This window comes from Lissotriton vulgaris, chromosome 1_1 (assembly GCF_964263255.1).
Source record: "Lissotriton vulgaris chromosome 1_1, aLisVul1.2, whole genome shotgun sequence".
Taxonomy (NCBI): domain Eukaryota; kingdom Metazoa; phylum Chordata; class Amphibia; order Caudata; family Salamandridae; genus Lissotriton; species Lissotriton vulgaris.
Window position 1 is genome coordinate 1,632,741,319 of NC_141685.1, and position 13,637 is coordinate 1,632,754,955.

General features: G+C 44.5%; 1 protein-coding gene across 4 annotated transcripts in view; it reads left to right on the plus strand.

Moving 5' to 3' along the window:
• Window positions 1-13,637, plus strand: part of FLNC (filamin C) — a 211,156-nt gene that overhangs the window by 116,004 nt on the left and 81,515 nt on the right. For all 4 annotated transcript variants that reach the window (XM_086918860.1, XM_086918861.1, XM_086918862.1 and 1 more), the window contains 7 exons: window positions 2,465-2,602; window positions 3,240-3,366; window positions 4,263-4,399; window positions 4,802-4,995; window positions 9,536-9,649; window positions 10,205-10,348; window positions 10,784-10,907. In XM_086918860.1, coding sequence (XP_086774986.1) covers window positions 2,465-2,602; window positions 3,240-3,366; window positions 4,263-4,399; window positions 4,802-4,995; window positions 9,536-9,649; window positions 10,205-10,348; window positions 10,784-10,907 — 978 coding nt within the window. The remainder of the gene's footprint in view (window positions 1-2,464; window positions 2,603-3,239; window positions 3,367-4,262; window positions 4,400-4,801; window positions 4,996-9,535; window positions 9,650-10,204; window positions 10,349-10,783; window positions 10,908-13,637) is intronic.

Genomic DNA, 13,637 nt, shown 5'->3' on the forward strand with positions numbered 1-13,637 from the left:
TCAGTAAAATGGCATGTTCAGATGAAGCGCAACCTTACTCCATCCAGTGAAATTGATGCACTACTTTGGTCCCTCCCTCGGTGTAGGCGAGGGTACGTGTATGTCACTTTGTGCGAGACAATACACGTCGAAAACACTCAGCACATACATGCAACATCCACCGGTGGACTAACCTCAGAGGGAGATGTGTTAAGACATCAGGAATGGGTGAATTCGCCTGCATGCACTATTGAGGAACAGGGTGAGATGAATATCACTCGGGACACTGATACATACTCAGAACCACAGGTGGAAACAGAACAGTGAATACCCAGGTATAGTGTAATGTTTGAGTGCTGCCACAGTGACTGCTGAAGAAGCCTCCTTTCACCAAACACAGAAGCCCACGATCGTTGACTGTTGCTCTCATGTATGTTTCAAGAAAACAATTGGTATGCCGGGTAGTTGGTCTTTGCACGTCTGTGGAAAGCGAACAGTACTTGCCGCTGAGCGCTCTCTTGCAGTACAAAGAGGCATGTGCTTGAACTTTGCGCATGCGCATTTGGCCTTCTGCGCATGTTGAAGCGGAGATACACCTTGAATTTTGCACTTCCTGTGAGATATATCTGGAGTCATAGGAGGGTGAGCTGTTTAGTTCACTTTCACGGAAAGAAAGTTGCCAATCTGCGTATGTCTACTGGGGTTCTCTGCAGGTACCTAGAATGCATGTCACAGAATGTTCACAGCTCCTGGTGTGTCAGCTACTGAGCTGCCTTCAGATCTGCAACTAGTGTGAGCCTATGGTCACTAGTTCTTACTACTGTTGCATCCATGTCTATGTATGTTTGTGTGTGTGTGCATGCATGTGCGAGCATACATTTGACCAGGAAGGTATCTTTTGTATTGTATTGACCAGGCCTGCCAATAGTTTAGAGCATGGGCATGGTTCCATCACAGACCATTCTCTGTTGTACGGTGTGGGGTTTATCATTAGTTTGTGTGCCGGTATCCTCCCATCAGTAGGTGAGCTGTCTTTGGGCCTTGCAATAGTGTTTGAGTGACTAATGTCATCACCAGGTCTATCAATAATGCAAATCGCCTTGTGTCATCACCAGGCTTCTCTTCAGTGTTAAATGTCTGTTTTCATCACAAGTAGCCACTAGTGTTGGGAATTTCTTGTGTTCATCGGTCTAGTCACTAGAGTTGCATGTTTGGTGTCATCACAGCCTGTTGTCTTGATGCTATCACCAGACTTTTCACTAGTGTTAGGGAGAGGTCTTATGCCATCACCAGGCTTTTCACTAGTCTTGGGGTTCTGGTGTCCCCACCATGCCTGTCAGTAGTGTTGGATGTCTGGTTTCATCATGAACCTCTTCACTAGTATTGGTTGTCTGGTGAAATCTGGCTCTCACTACGGTTGTGTGCCTAGTACCGTCAACAGTCCTGTCATTGTTTTTGGGGGGGTCTAACGTTCTCCTCATACCCATCACTTGTGCAGGGTTGACTTCATCTGTATGCTTCTCACCACCATAGTGTATGTGGTGTTACCAACAGTCTCATCACAAAGTCTGTGGCTGTTATTTAGCCCACCCCTCTATCACACTGCCTGTCACCGGTAATGGGTTCAATGTCTTCACTTACACATTTATTACCCGGTCTTTCAGTCATGTTGGGTCCTTCTTATTATCACATGGCCTGTCACTGATGCCATTTGTGGCATCTTCAGCTATAGATGTATCCCTGGGTTTCTCACTGGTATTGTATGCATGGTGTGAATGCATTGTCAGTCAATGGTGCCAGGTGTGGTGTTTCCACCTCTAGTCTTTCACTAGTGTTGGGTGCTTGAAATCATCACCTTGACAATCACTGGGGCTGTGTGTGATGCCTTCAAATTTAGATGTGTTCTTGAGTTTTTCAATTGTGTTGGGTGCATAATGTCATCCTACTGCAGTTGTTATGGTAGTATGCAGTGTCTTCAGTGATAGACCTACTCTCACATTACTCACTGGGGTTGTGTGCTATGTCGTGGGCTATAGATCTATCATCAGGATCTCACTGGTGTTGGGTGCATCATGTGAATGCATTGCCAGTTTTGGGAGTTGAGTTTTCAGCTGTAGCTCTATCCCCAGGTCTATCGCTGGTGTCCTGTAGTGGTTCCAGTTATAGAAACCTCCTCAAGCCTCCCTTTGATGTTGGGTGCATGACACAATGCTCTATGAGCCACAGATGCCGCATGTGTTGTTTTCCTCTATGGATCTGTCCCCTGGACTCTGGCAGGTGCTGGATCCATACTATCATCATACTGGCAGTCTCTGGGGTTGCTTGTGGTATCTTTAATGATAAAGTTAACACCAGGCCTTTCGCTGGAGTTAGGTGCATGTTCCTGCTCTCTGTGTCCTCATGGTTAAGATTAGTTATGTTCTACTTTGATTTTTAATTTTAAGAAAGCGATGATAACCCGTTTGTCTTTCCATCTGCCCTACAGCTTGCAATCCCAACGCCTGTCGTGCTTCTGGCCGTGGTATTCAGCCCAAGGGAGTAAGGGTGAAAGAAGTGGCGGATTTCAAAGTCTACACTAAGGGAGCGGGCAGCGGCGAGCTGAAGGTCTCCGTCAAAGGGCCAAGTAAGTTTGGGTCAGAACTGATGACGTGCAGGTCAATGCATAGGACACAATCAGGTTCACAACATGCTGTCCACCTCGATACGTGCACCTGTCATGGGAAGGAAACACTGTCCTGTCCCAGTGGGACTATCTGTCCTCTAGCAGAAGAGTGTGGCGAACTCTCTGATCCCAGGTGCGTCATCAGCTGCTATTGAAACCATCGCTCCATATTGGCTGCCAAGCATCGGTCCTTTCTGAAAACATCATGCAGGACCATCAAGATATTTTTTTAATGTCTTTCTCTTTAGTATGAGTGTGCAATCATTCTGCCCGAGAAACTTTCCCTTGTTAACTTTCTTATCACAGGGTCACTGCTCGTTGGCACCAGTACATTAGCTAGCAAGTGGCATTGTATATACTTTTCTAACATTATATCGACTAACACTCACCCAGTTATGGCCTTTTACTAGGTCGATCTTAGCAATGTTTACACCTGGAATTAGGCATGAGCCTTAAACTGGTCTGTTCTTGGGTAAGAAAAATATCCCTTCCTAAACAACCGACTGATTCAGTGTTCCAACCGTAACCTGTTGTCCAGTGAGCGTTTCCATTCCAAGAACGGCCTGATAGTCTGAAACCAATGCCCTTTCTCTTTTAGAAGGCACAGAGGAGCCAGTAAAAATCCGTGAACTTGGGGACGGTGTGTTCGAGTGTGACTACTACCCCGTTGTTGCTGGAAAATACGTGGTCACCATCACCTGGGGCGGACATCCCATCCCACGAAGGTAAATTCCTCTTTGGTGGCCTTCGTCCAAGCATATAATGAAGATGATGTAAGGGAACTCTTGATGCAGTGTATTTGACTTTTGGTTGGCAAGAGATTGTCTTGTTCATCTCTGGTGGCTCATGCTTGGCCAATGCACATCAAAGCCCGGTACAGTGCAGCGTAGAAAGCCATCGTTTGCATGCTCCTTATGGCTAAGGTTCCATTTTGTTTGGATTGTGATCATGGGTTTCTTGATACATGGGTATAGAACAACGAAGAGGAAATATGAGACATTTGTCTAGATGATCAGCTGACTGTCACAGATCCCTGTTCTCTGTTTCTAATTTGCCTTTTTGGCAAAGTCCTGTAGCTTGCAACAGTTGAAGTGGACTGAGCTTACAGGTAGGCAGAGTGTTGCTTGAAACAGAACTTTCAAAGCCACACTTTGGAGCTTGCTCAAAGCATCCAATTGTTACACAAGGCAGTAGAGAGTCAGCCTTGAATCTCATACTAGATCAGGCTTAGGTATGTAAATAATTGTTCTTTATAGCAATGGCCACTGAGTGGCTAAAGACTGGACATGTACAGTATACTGAGACCAAGGGTCAACGCTGTGTTCACATAGCAGATTTTCTAGATGCAGATGTAGTCCAGGTCGCTGAAGCAGGTGTGAAGGAACACATTCAAAACAGAGGTTACAGTTAGGCAGAGGCTGAACCAAGATGGCTGACAGGATGGCCAGGATGGTTCACAGTGACAGGTGTTGGCCTGCAGAGACTAACCCAAGATGACAGGTGCTGCTCAAACATTTATTGTTTTGTGCCAATGCTGTAGAAATAATTTGTAAACTTGCATATTTTGCAAACTTGTAGCCCCCTTTTCTAACTGCTGTTTTATTGTTTTTTTTCCACATAGTCCGTTTGAAGTGCTCGTGGGCCCAGAAGCAGGGACACAGAAGGTGCGCGCATGGGGTCCTGGCCTGGTGACTGGAGTCGTTGGCAAATCAGCAGATTTTGTAGTAGAGGCCATTGGAACTGAAGTGGGGACACTGGGTAAGGGAGAAGGTTACATTTTGTGGCAACAGGTTTATAGAGTTTTTACCTTCCTAAAGACTGTCTTTCTCAAAGGTACTTTCGTTATCCATACAGTGAGAACTTTGCGAGGTTACATTACTCTAATTGTATATCTCAATAGAGCACAGGCCTCCCCACTCACGCTAGGTGGCATGCTTTATCATCAGGGTCACTTTTTGCCAGTATAAACCTTATTAGGCTCTTATTTGTAAGAGACAGCAGATGTAGGTATCCTAGAATGGTCCCTAAGTTAAAATCGAACTAAGTGGGAGACGAGAATCTATTTTATTATTTACTGTCTCACTAATGCATCGTGAGTGAATTGCGCAACCTCTTATCTTTTACCTTTTTGCTTTCATTCCTGCCTCGCCTTCCTTTTAGGATTCTCCATCGAGGGGCCATCTCAGGCTAAGATTGAGTGCGATGACAAGGGAGACGGGTCCTGCGATGTCCGCTACTGGCCCACTGAGCCTGGGGAGTATGCTGTCCATGTGATATGTGATGACGAGGACATCAAGGACAGTCCATTTATTGCTCACATTCTACCTGCCACCAACGAGTACTTCCCAGAGAAGGTAACATCATTAGTAGTTGGAGTCTGTCGGTCTATGTAATGAGATAAAACGGTTATTCAAAATGTTCAGCTGACAATCAGGCTAGATCCTAGTGGAGGCCAACTGCGGTGGAAATGGGCTAAAGAAACCTTTACTTTGTAGTGTATGTTTTATCGCCTCTTCGTCATAGAAAAGTAAAAATACAACACCTGAGTAAATACATAACGTCTCCTTGACTGGCACACAACAAGGCCACTCAGCAATTCATAAAAACAATGCAAACATGAGTTGCACCATAGACAGGTGGTCAGATGTCTTCTTGTTTTGGAAAAAGAAAAAAGGGAAAGACAAAGGAGATAGAACCGGGCGGTACAGTAGGGAATTGGTACCGTTACCATAACAGGATATCATTATCCTGCTGATTACTTTATCATCAAAGACATCTTAGAACCCACGAACATTGGATACAATGTGAAACCAGCTAACAGAGTCCATATTAGTATGCAGCGCATTTCCCTGGATTGCGCTAGGCACACCTTTCAGGGGGCTGCGTCTGCGGCCTCTTCTGTAATACCAAAGGGCCCCGGGGGCACGCAAAGTGGGCACAAACGTCCGTTGTGTCATTTTCAAAGCAACCCACGATAGAGCACATGCATTTATCTCTATTGGAATCAATAAATCTACCCATTTTTTTTCTTCATCTGCTCGTCTCTTGTTAACCCAGAAATTTGAGAAGAAACAAACCCAGAGAAGTAGTAGTGGATCAAACTCTTTGGAATTCTATGCCTCTCCTTCTGAGTTGTGAGACCGTACTCTTCTCATTTAAGAAGGTTCTTACAACTTGGCTATTTAAACAAGCTTTTGCTCATTGACTTTCCTTTTTTACAACAGGTTCAGCGCCAAGAAACTAGTGGTGTACATGCATTTTATTAAGTCTCATTACCATAAAATTACATTTCTTTTTTTTTTTCAGAAACTACCTTAATTGTTCAATATCCCGGCTGCTCCATAATGCCTGTAAGGCATCGCGGGCTGGCCCGCATTAAAAACTTCCAACAAAAGAACTTCCGCCATCTAGGTGGTAGCACTTTTGATGAATGTTCCTCTTGATGTGGCTGGCAGACACCTCTATGGTAGCAGAGGTGGGTTGTCCTCTGCCCCTGCAGCTCGGAGGTCTCTAAATAAATCCATAAATCACCACAATTATACCTTACCTCACAGAGTCTGGGGTGGATACCAGGAGAATAATGAACAGCAAAGTTGAATCTGGGTTGATAACCAGCCTTTTGAATTTTGTTAGCTCTGAGATTAAAATATCTCATTGGTAATCATCACATCCCTCTCCGCCAACTGCCCTTTCAATTCCCTTTATTTGAATCAAAGCAACCACCTTTTCATTGCTTTGACTATCAACAAGGCAATCGTCTTTTCCCAAGAGCTGAACATTTTTGTATTCCCTGTGCAAAATGTATGTGGAAGGTAGCATTCGGTATCAGTATCAACAGCATTGCCTCATTGGCCACGAGGGGCTGATGCCTGTCCATGACGTCACTATTTTTAATCATAATCCTTTATTTCACAAATCACCTCTATGGTTGTACATTTCCTGCCCATATGTAGGCAAACTTTTCCTTCCACCTAGATTTACAACTGTCTTTCAGCATTAGATTTTCAGCTTACAAATGATATGAGTGGTGTCTGATCAATCTTGGACAGCATCCCATCTTGTGGCTAAAGAGGTTATCTTTCTTATTCTCAAGGGGGGTACCAAAAACCTACAGGACTGGGGCTCTATGTGGTAAGCAGACTGAAAAACTTATCTTTGGATCGACTTTTGCTTTGTCCACGCCTGTGGTAAAACTGATATTTTCGCTATTATAAAACACTTGTTTTCAAAGCAGTGAACATGCATGCACTTCTAAAATCTAATTTCCCCAAAAGTCAAGTAGGGGATATGATTTCATCAAACTAGACTACACCAATTTGTTTGGGAAATTCCATTTGACACATTTTAACAAAAATGTATGTTTTGAAATTGGCAGGGCCTGTGGTGTACGAGGGGAAAGAAAGGCTTTCTAGCTCTTAACTGCTGTAAAATCAACTTCTCCAAGGGTTATTACAGGGACTGTCCGCTAGTCAAAGCCCATCGCACACACTTTTTCTAAGTCTGAGTCGACAGCACAGTTGTCTATATAACCTATTGTTATCAATTCTTTAAAATATGCAGAGTGCCTTTAGCTCCACCCAGTAGAGTATCTCTCTCTCACCTCAGACTGTTGGTTATTCGGTGTAACAATCCGCTCCTATGGAGTACTTGCATTGAAAGGCATGATGGACTATTTTGTATCTCAAAAGTACTCAGAATCATCACACCTTGGATCATTTATCTCATAGAGGCACTGTATACATTAGGCAATCTTTTTATTCCAAAGAAGCAGGCTTTTTTATTGTTTCAGTCAGGACTCTAAAAGCAAACCATAGCTATTTGCTTTGCCAGCGCTTGTCCTTCTTTGTCTTTGCCACCCCGACAGAGGGCACTCCTCTTTCCTGCCTGAAGGGGGCCTCAATTGTGCCTGTTTGTACTAAATGGCAACATGAGAAGCCACCTTAATAATGAAAGCTTCTCCAGGCTAGTCTTGCTTACTGACCCATATACGATGGGCAGTGGCATAGCAAAACTTGAGGGGGGCCCTGAAAATAAATGCAGGGAGACCCCCACAGACTGAACCCAGTCTGGAGCTCTCAGGGCAGGGACCTGCCAGTGCCGGAGAGGGCCCCCGGAACTCACGGGCCCCCTCGCACCCCGGGGGCTGTGGAGCGTTTGTTAAGCCACTGACGACTGGGCTTAATAACAATATCTTTGGAGAAGGTGCTATTCCTCATTGTCAGTGCTAAGTAGATACAGTCTGCCACTTGGATTATGAACGGTCTAGCTATTGCTCCAGTCTCGCAGAGACGGGTTGAATTTGCTACTGCTGCTTTTTTCCTCTGAAAGGCCAGTAGAAATAGGATGGAGTCAGCCCAATATGAGTCATTCGGGCCACGAATCCTCTGGGAATTTTCAATATTTCATAATATACTTTCTTTCTCTTCCTATGGGACCCCTTGATGAAACTTGAGTTGACATCCAGAGGGAGCAATCACCCAGGCCTCCTGAGCTGTTTCCAGCCGGCTGTCACTGTCTTTCACGCTGTGCCCAGCTGTCCTTTTCATGAAAATAAGAGACAGAGAAATTACAACACTTCCATTATTGGCCCATGTGCTGGTGTAGCCGGCATGCTGACCTTTCCATGGATGCCGCTTGCACCATTCCATGTAAAGGGCTCTAGGAACCACTTTGGGACGATATGCCAAGCGGGGAGCAGTTTAAAGTCACACTCTGAGGGGCAACGTTTGCTCTTTGTATCTTTCTCTTCCTCTCTCTCATTTTACATTACACAAAAATAAGGTTTTTCCTTCCCTTTACAACTTCTCGCTCCCTGCAACCGACAGACATGTCTGTACCGAGGTGCCACAGTTACTCTTCCAGCACTGAGGAGCTCCAACACAAAGATCTGCCACCATAGTGCTCCTCCTTACACGATGAACCACCAGCATGAGTGTGTCTTAGCTCATAGCCTACATCAGTGTCTCTTAACCTGTGGCCCTGGGGTCCACGAACCTACTCAGGGGGTCTCCAACTACTTAGAAATTAAATAATATTAATAGATTAATAAAGTGTACATAAATAAAAGAAGCAAAAATGGAACATTTTAAAGCATGTTGTACATTTGAAGTAATTTGATATTGGACGTTGGAAATTAAGTTAGTATCCTCAGCTTGAGTTGTGGGACAGTGCATCAAATAGAATATAGCATGGACGATGAGTGACCTCAACTGAATTTAAAAAAGCTCCAACCTTTCCCATTGAAATTAACATTTGTTAAATATTTGTGAATTAAATCAAATACTTCATCATTTATTTGTTTCATGGATGCATGTTTCTGAATTTTTGTGTGTATTGTTTTGTGGTTCAAATCATCGAAAATGCTTAGGCCGGGGTCTCCAGCTTCTAGTAATGGCTCAGTGGGGTTTTCTGGATTCCAATAATGATTTAGTGAGGGTCTCCGTTTCCAGTAATGATTAAGTAGTGGTCCACAGAAGTCAAAAGGTCAAGAAACACTGGCCTACGTCATTTGGACAGATACAGCTCAGAAAACTGCAGAATTTGGGATTTCCCAGCTGCTGGAGCTGCGTGGATGGAGGTGTCCTGCTCATTAACGCACCAATACAATGGAGCTCCAACTCACAGCTCATACACACCTGCAGGCTTGAATCAGAAACGACAGAGCCAATGGATCAAACTAATGATAGGAAATTATATACTCTTCCCGGCTTTAACACAAATACGAAAGGGATCCTAAAGCTATTGGCCTACCTTTACTACAGTATCACCCAATTTGTCTCAGCATGTCACACCCTGGATGTGTCTGTCTCGTTGTGCCCAAGCTTCTACGCCGCTAATGTTGTTATGTGAGTTTTATGCTTTTGTTGACCATTTACCATCTGCTTCTTCAACTAGGTCAAAGCTTTTGGACCAGGCTTGGAGCCGACTGGTTGCATCGTGGACAGGCCGGCAGAGTTCACCATTGACGCTCGGGGTGCAGGGAAGGCTGAGCTGAAGATCTATGCTCAGGTACTTACATGCCTGCCTACTGCATCAGAGTACTCACTCAAGCTTATTTTAATGTAGTTTTAGTAATTCTCTGTGCCTTGCCAGAAGGGTTGGGGCTGGCATGGTATTACCATCACAGTAGCACTGCAAATGTTGCTGCAGACTGCCATGCACCGTCATGTATTAACTGCAGTATTTGATGCAGGCTTTCACGTCACACATAGCCGTCCTGCAACAGTTGGCACAAGTCACCAGGTGATGGTTTAGTCTCACAGCTCCAGGTAATGCATGGCCTTTACGCCTTCGTGCAGATGGATGCCATTAGCTTTCAGTCACTTGGACTTCACAATCCAATAGCAGCTACGTTTTAGGCCCCTTGCCCTGCTATAACACAGTGATGGTGAGAGTACAGCATAGTTTACCACCTTGTCTATTGAACTTAAGCTTGATATGATCGAGGTCTGATCAAAGCCCTAAGGAATATATTCATAACAAGTCATGTGATCACATAAGGCCTATCAGAAGTCTTGGATCCACCATAACAATTGATGAATGAACCTGTGTTTGTGCCTCTAGGATGCTGAGGGATGCCCGATCGATATCAAGATCAAAGACAATGGCGACAACACTTTCGTCTGTGTCTACGTGCCGACCAAGGCCATCAAGCACACTATCATTATCACTTGGGGCGGAGTCAACATTCCGAACAGCCCATTCAGGGTAAGAGCATCATACAGAAAGCCAAAGCACAGCAGTCTTAGCGAGTTTGTGTTTGCCAGACATCGCAGTCTCAGTGTGCCTGAAAGAGTATGTGTATATGTCTGGAGCTGGAGCCTACGTGAGCTGTATGCATGAAAGCTCTTCCGTATTCAAGACAAAAGCATCTTTGTGTGTCAGACCCTGGTGTCTTGCATGTGTGCCAGACTAGGGTGTCTCTCTTGTGTGACTGTCAACTCTGTGTGGCAGAGTGGAGAGACTCTCTGTGTACCAGACTAGGACTTTTATGACTTGTATGGACTCGTTCCCTTTTCATATCTATTGAGACTGATGACTGCAAGGGACAGCCATGCCAATGTGGACAGCCTGGAACCTGTGTCTGCCATCTCCTCATTTCCTAACACTAAACTTGCTGCTATTATCTTAACCTATCTCCAGGTGAACATAGGAGAGGGAAGCCACCCTAGCAAGGTAAAGGTTTATGGTCCTGGCGTGGAGAAGACTGGACTCAAGGCCAGTGAACCCACTTACTTCACTGTGGACTGCAGCGAGGCGGGGCAAGGTAAGAGCGGCAAGTTGTACCACTGCTTGCTGAATTATGATAGAATTTGGTGGATTAAGGGCCATGCTCCTTTGTATCAAATCATGATTATTGCGTTAGTTTGTTTATCATAAAACGCTTCAAGATAGGGTGCCTTGCAAAATAATTAGCAGGTGAACTTCCAAAGTTCACGCCTTCAGCCAAAGTTCAATCTCATCATCTCAAGTGCAGCATCTAAAGGAAGAGTCAGGAATTGTCCTATGAGCCCTGACCTCTCCCACAATGCATCCTGGGTTCAGGGAAAGCTGAGCAAATCTGCTTACCAGGGAACAAGCATAGCCTACTGATGAAAGGAGAGCCCCGCTTTCCTCTCTGATAAAGGGGGGGAGCACAATTGCACTCTGCTCCCTTCTTGCCCCAAAGGCAGTTTGTGCACTTGCCAGAGAGCAGTCAGTTTCCTGCATAACCCTCTGGGAGCTGAACCTGAGGATAGAACATTTGTTTTGATATAAAAGAGTGGGTCTCAAATGGCGACAGGAGGCCCTTGTAGCCTTTCTTCTTCTACAGCGTCGCATTCCTCTGTAGGCACTGGATAGTTCTGTAGGCCCATTGGTGACTGAGGAGATGTCCTGTCTATTTTCCAAGCGCCAGGACATTGCATTCACCACATGGATGGAGACATAACTAATTCCATAGAATTGTGTTAATGCCAAAAGGCTGGGTTATCTTTCTACTGGTTTGTACCAGGCTAGTGTAACGAATGAGCTAGACAAGGAGAGGGAGAAACGGGCTATTTTTTATCCAGGTCCAGCATACATGTCCATTACACAAACTCTACAAAAATGGTATGCAATTCCTAACGTTAGAAGCAGGGTTTAGTATGTTTTATAAGGGCTCCATATTTTGATATTTTGGTATGGAGTCACAGAAGTAGGGAGAAGAATCCTCTCCTCTTGGAAAAAGACCCTCACACATCCAGCCTGCTAGGTGTCTTGCTTCATCACCGGGTCTGCTCCTTATCGGGTCGGCGCTGCAATATCCGATCGGCACCCGTGATGGGGCCTTCTAGGCGGAGATATTTTTTCCATATGCCGGTGGGTGAAGTGCGTGTGAGGACCCTAGATCAGTGTAGGTGATATTGGTGTGTAGGGAAGTGGGTTAAAATAGGGGAGGGGATCCACTCAAGAATTCTTAATGAACGTGGCCCCTGCTCTAATTAAAAGTAAAACAAGGCGCGTATCTTCACTCTAAGGATGTGAAGCTTATGCGCTTGCAAAAACGGTCAACATTTTATTTATTTATTTTGAGAGTTTTATATAGCGCTGGCTAGACCCGGAGGTATCAGAGCGCTTTACATAAGGTTCCACAGAAATCACAAAATTACATCAGTTACACATTACATCAGTTACTTTAAACACATTTCAAGAGAGTAGAAGACAAAATAAATGAAGCTTAGAAGGGGAAGGGGGTATAGATAAATATATGCAACACATTAAAGAGCGAGAAGGGGAGACAATAGAGTGGATAGGGTGTTTCTTGCCCATTGACTTATTAGAGGGCAATTCATCAGGACCAGATCAGATCTACCAACACTTTTTGGTGGTGGTCAGCAATGGAGTAAAGTGAATAAGTGACCATCATTACAGCATCCTAAAAAGTGGTACCTTGTAGATCATAAAAACACAACCCCATTAGGGTCAATGTTGCACGGCATCAGTACCGGCTGGTGTAGACACTAATGTGTAGTGTTGGTTCCGATTGGAAGGGGTGGCGTCAGTCCTACCCTCACAGAGCCGGTCCGGACCGTTTTCGCAAGCGCATAAGCTTCACATGCTTAGAGTGAAGATACGCGCCTTGTTTTACTTTTAATTAGGGCAGGGGCCACGTTCATTAAAAAATGTCCTGAGTGGATCACCTCCCCTATTTTAACCCACTTCCCTACACACCACTATCACCTACACTGATCTAGGGCCCTCACACCCACTTCACCCACCGGCATATGGAAAAAAGATCTCCGCCGAGCAGGCCCCATCACGGGTGCCGATCGGGTATTGCAGCGCCGACCCGATAAGAATCAGACCCGATGATGAAGCAAGACACCTAGCTGGCTGGGTGTGTGAGGGTCTTTTTCCAAGAGGAGAGGATTCTTCTCCCTACTTCTGTGACTCCATACCAAAATATGGAGCCCTTATAAAACATACTAAACCCTGCTTCTAACGTTAGGAACTGCATACCATTTTTGTAAAGTATGACGAATGAATCTGGATTCCTGAGGTCCTTTTAAAGTGGAAAAACACATGTTCTTCTTTTCAGCAAAAAATAACAGTAGGGATAATGACGTAAAACAGATATGTTATTCGCCAGAAAAATTTACTGGCCTGTTGCATTCTTCCTGGTTGTTCCAGAGGGCAGAAAATATCATGTGTTGATTATTAACAATAATCACATCAGCAGAAGATCCGTCAAAGCATTATTTTGTTTACCAATGGCTTCGGCATTGGAAATAATTTCTGATAACATTAAACCGCCCAATGTCTGTTTGCCATCTTATTCATGTATTTGTGGATTTGGTTATGTTAAACACAGACTTCAGAGATTCTGCAGCCCCTTTTCTAAAGATATAGAAAATAAACTCAAAGATCTTTTATTTTGCACTTTGTTATTCGGATCTGGACAGCATCCTTCAGAATGATACTTCGAAGCAGAGGAAATTGTACCAGATCCAAAGAAGAAGAAAAGGACTGACATTTA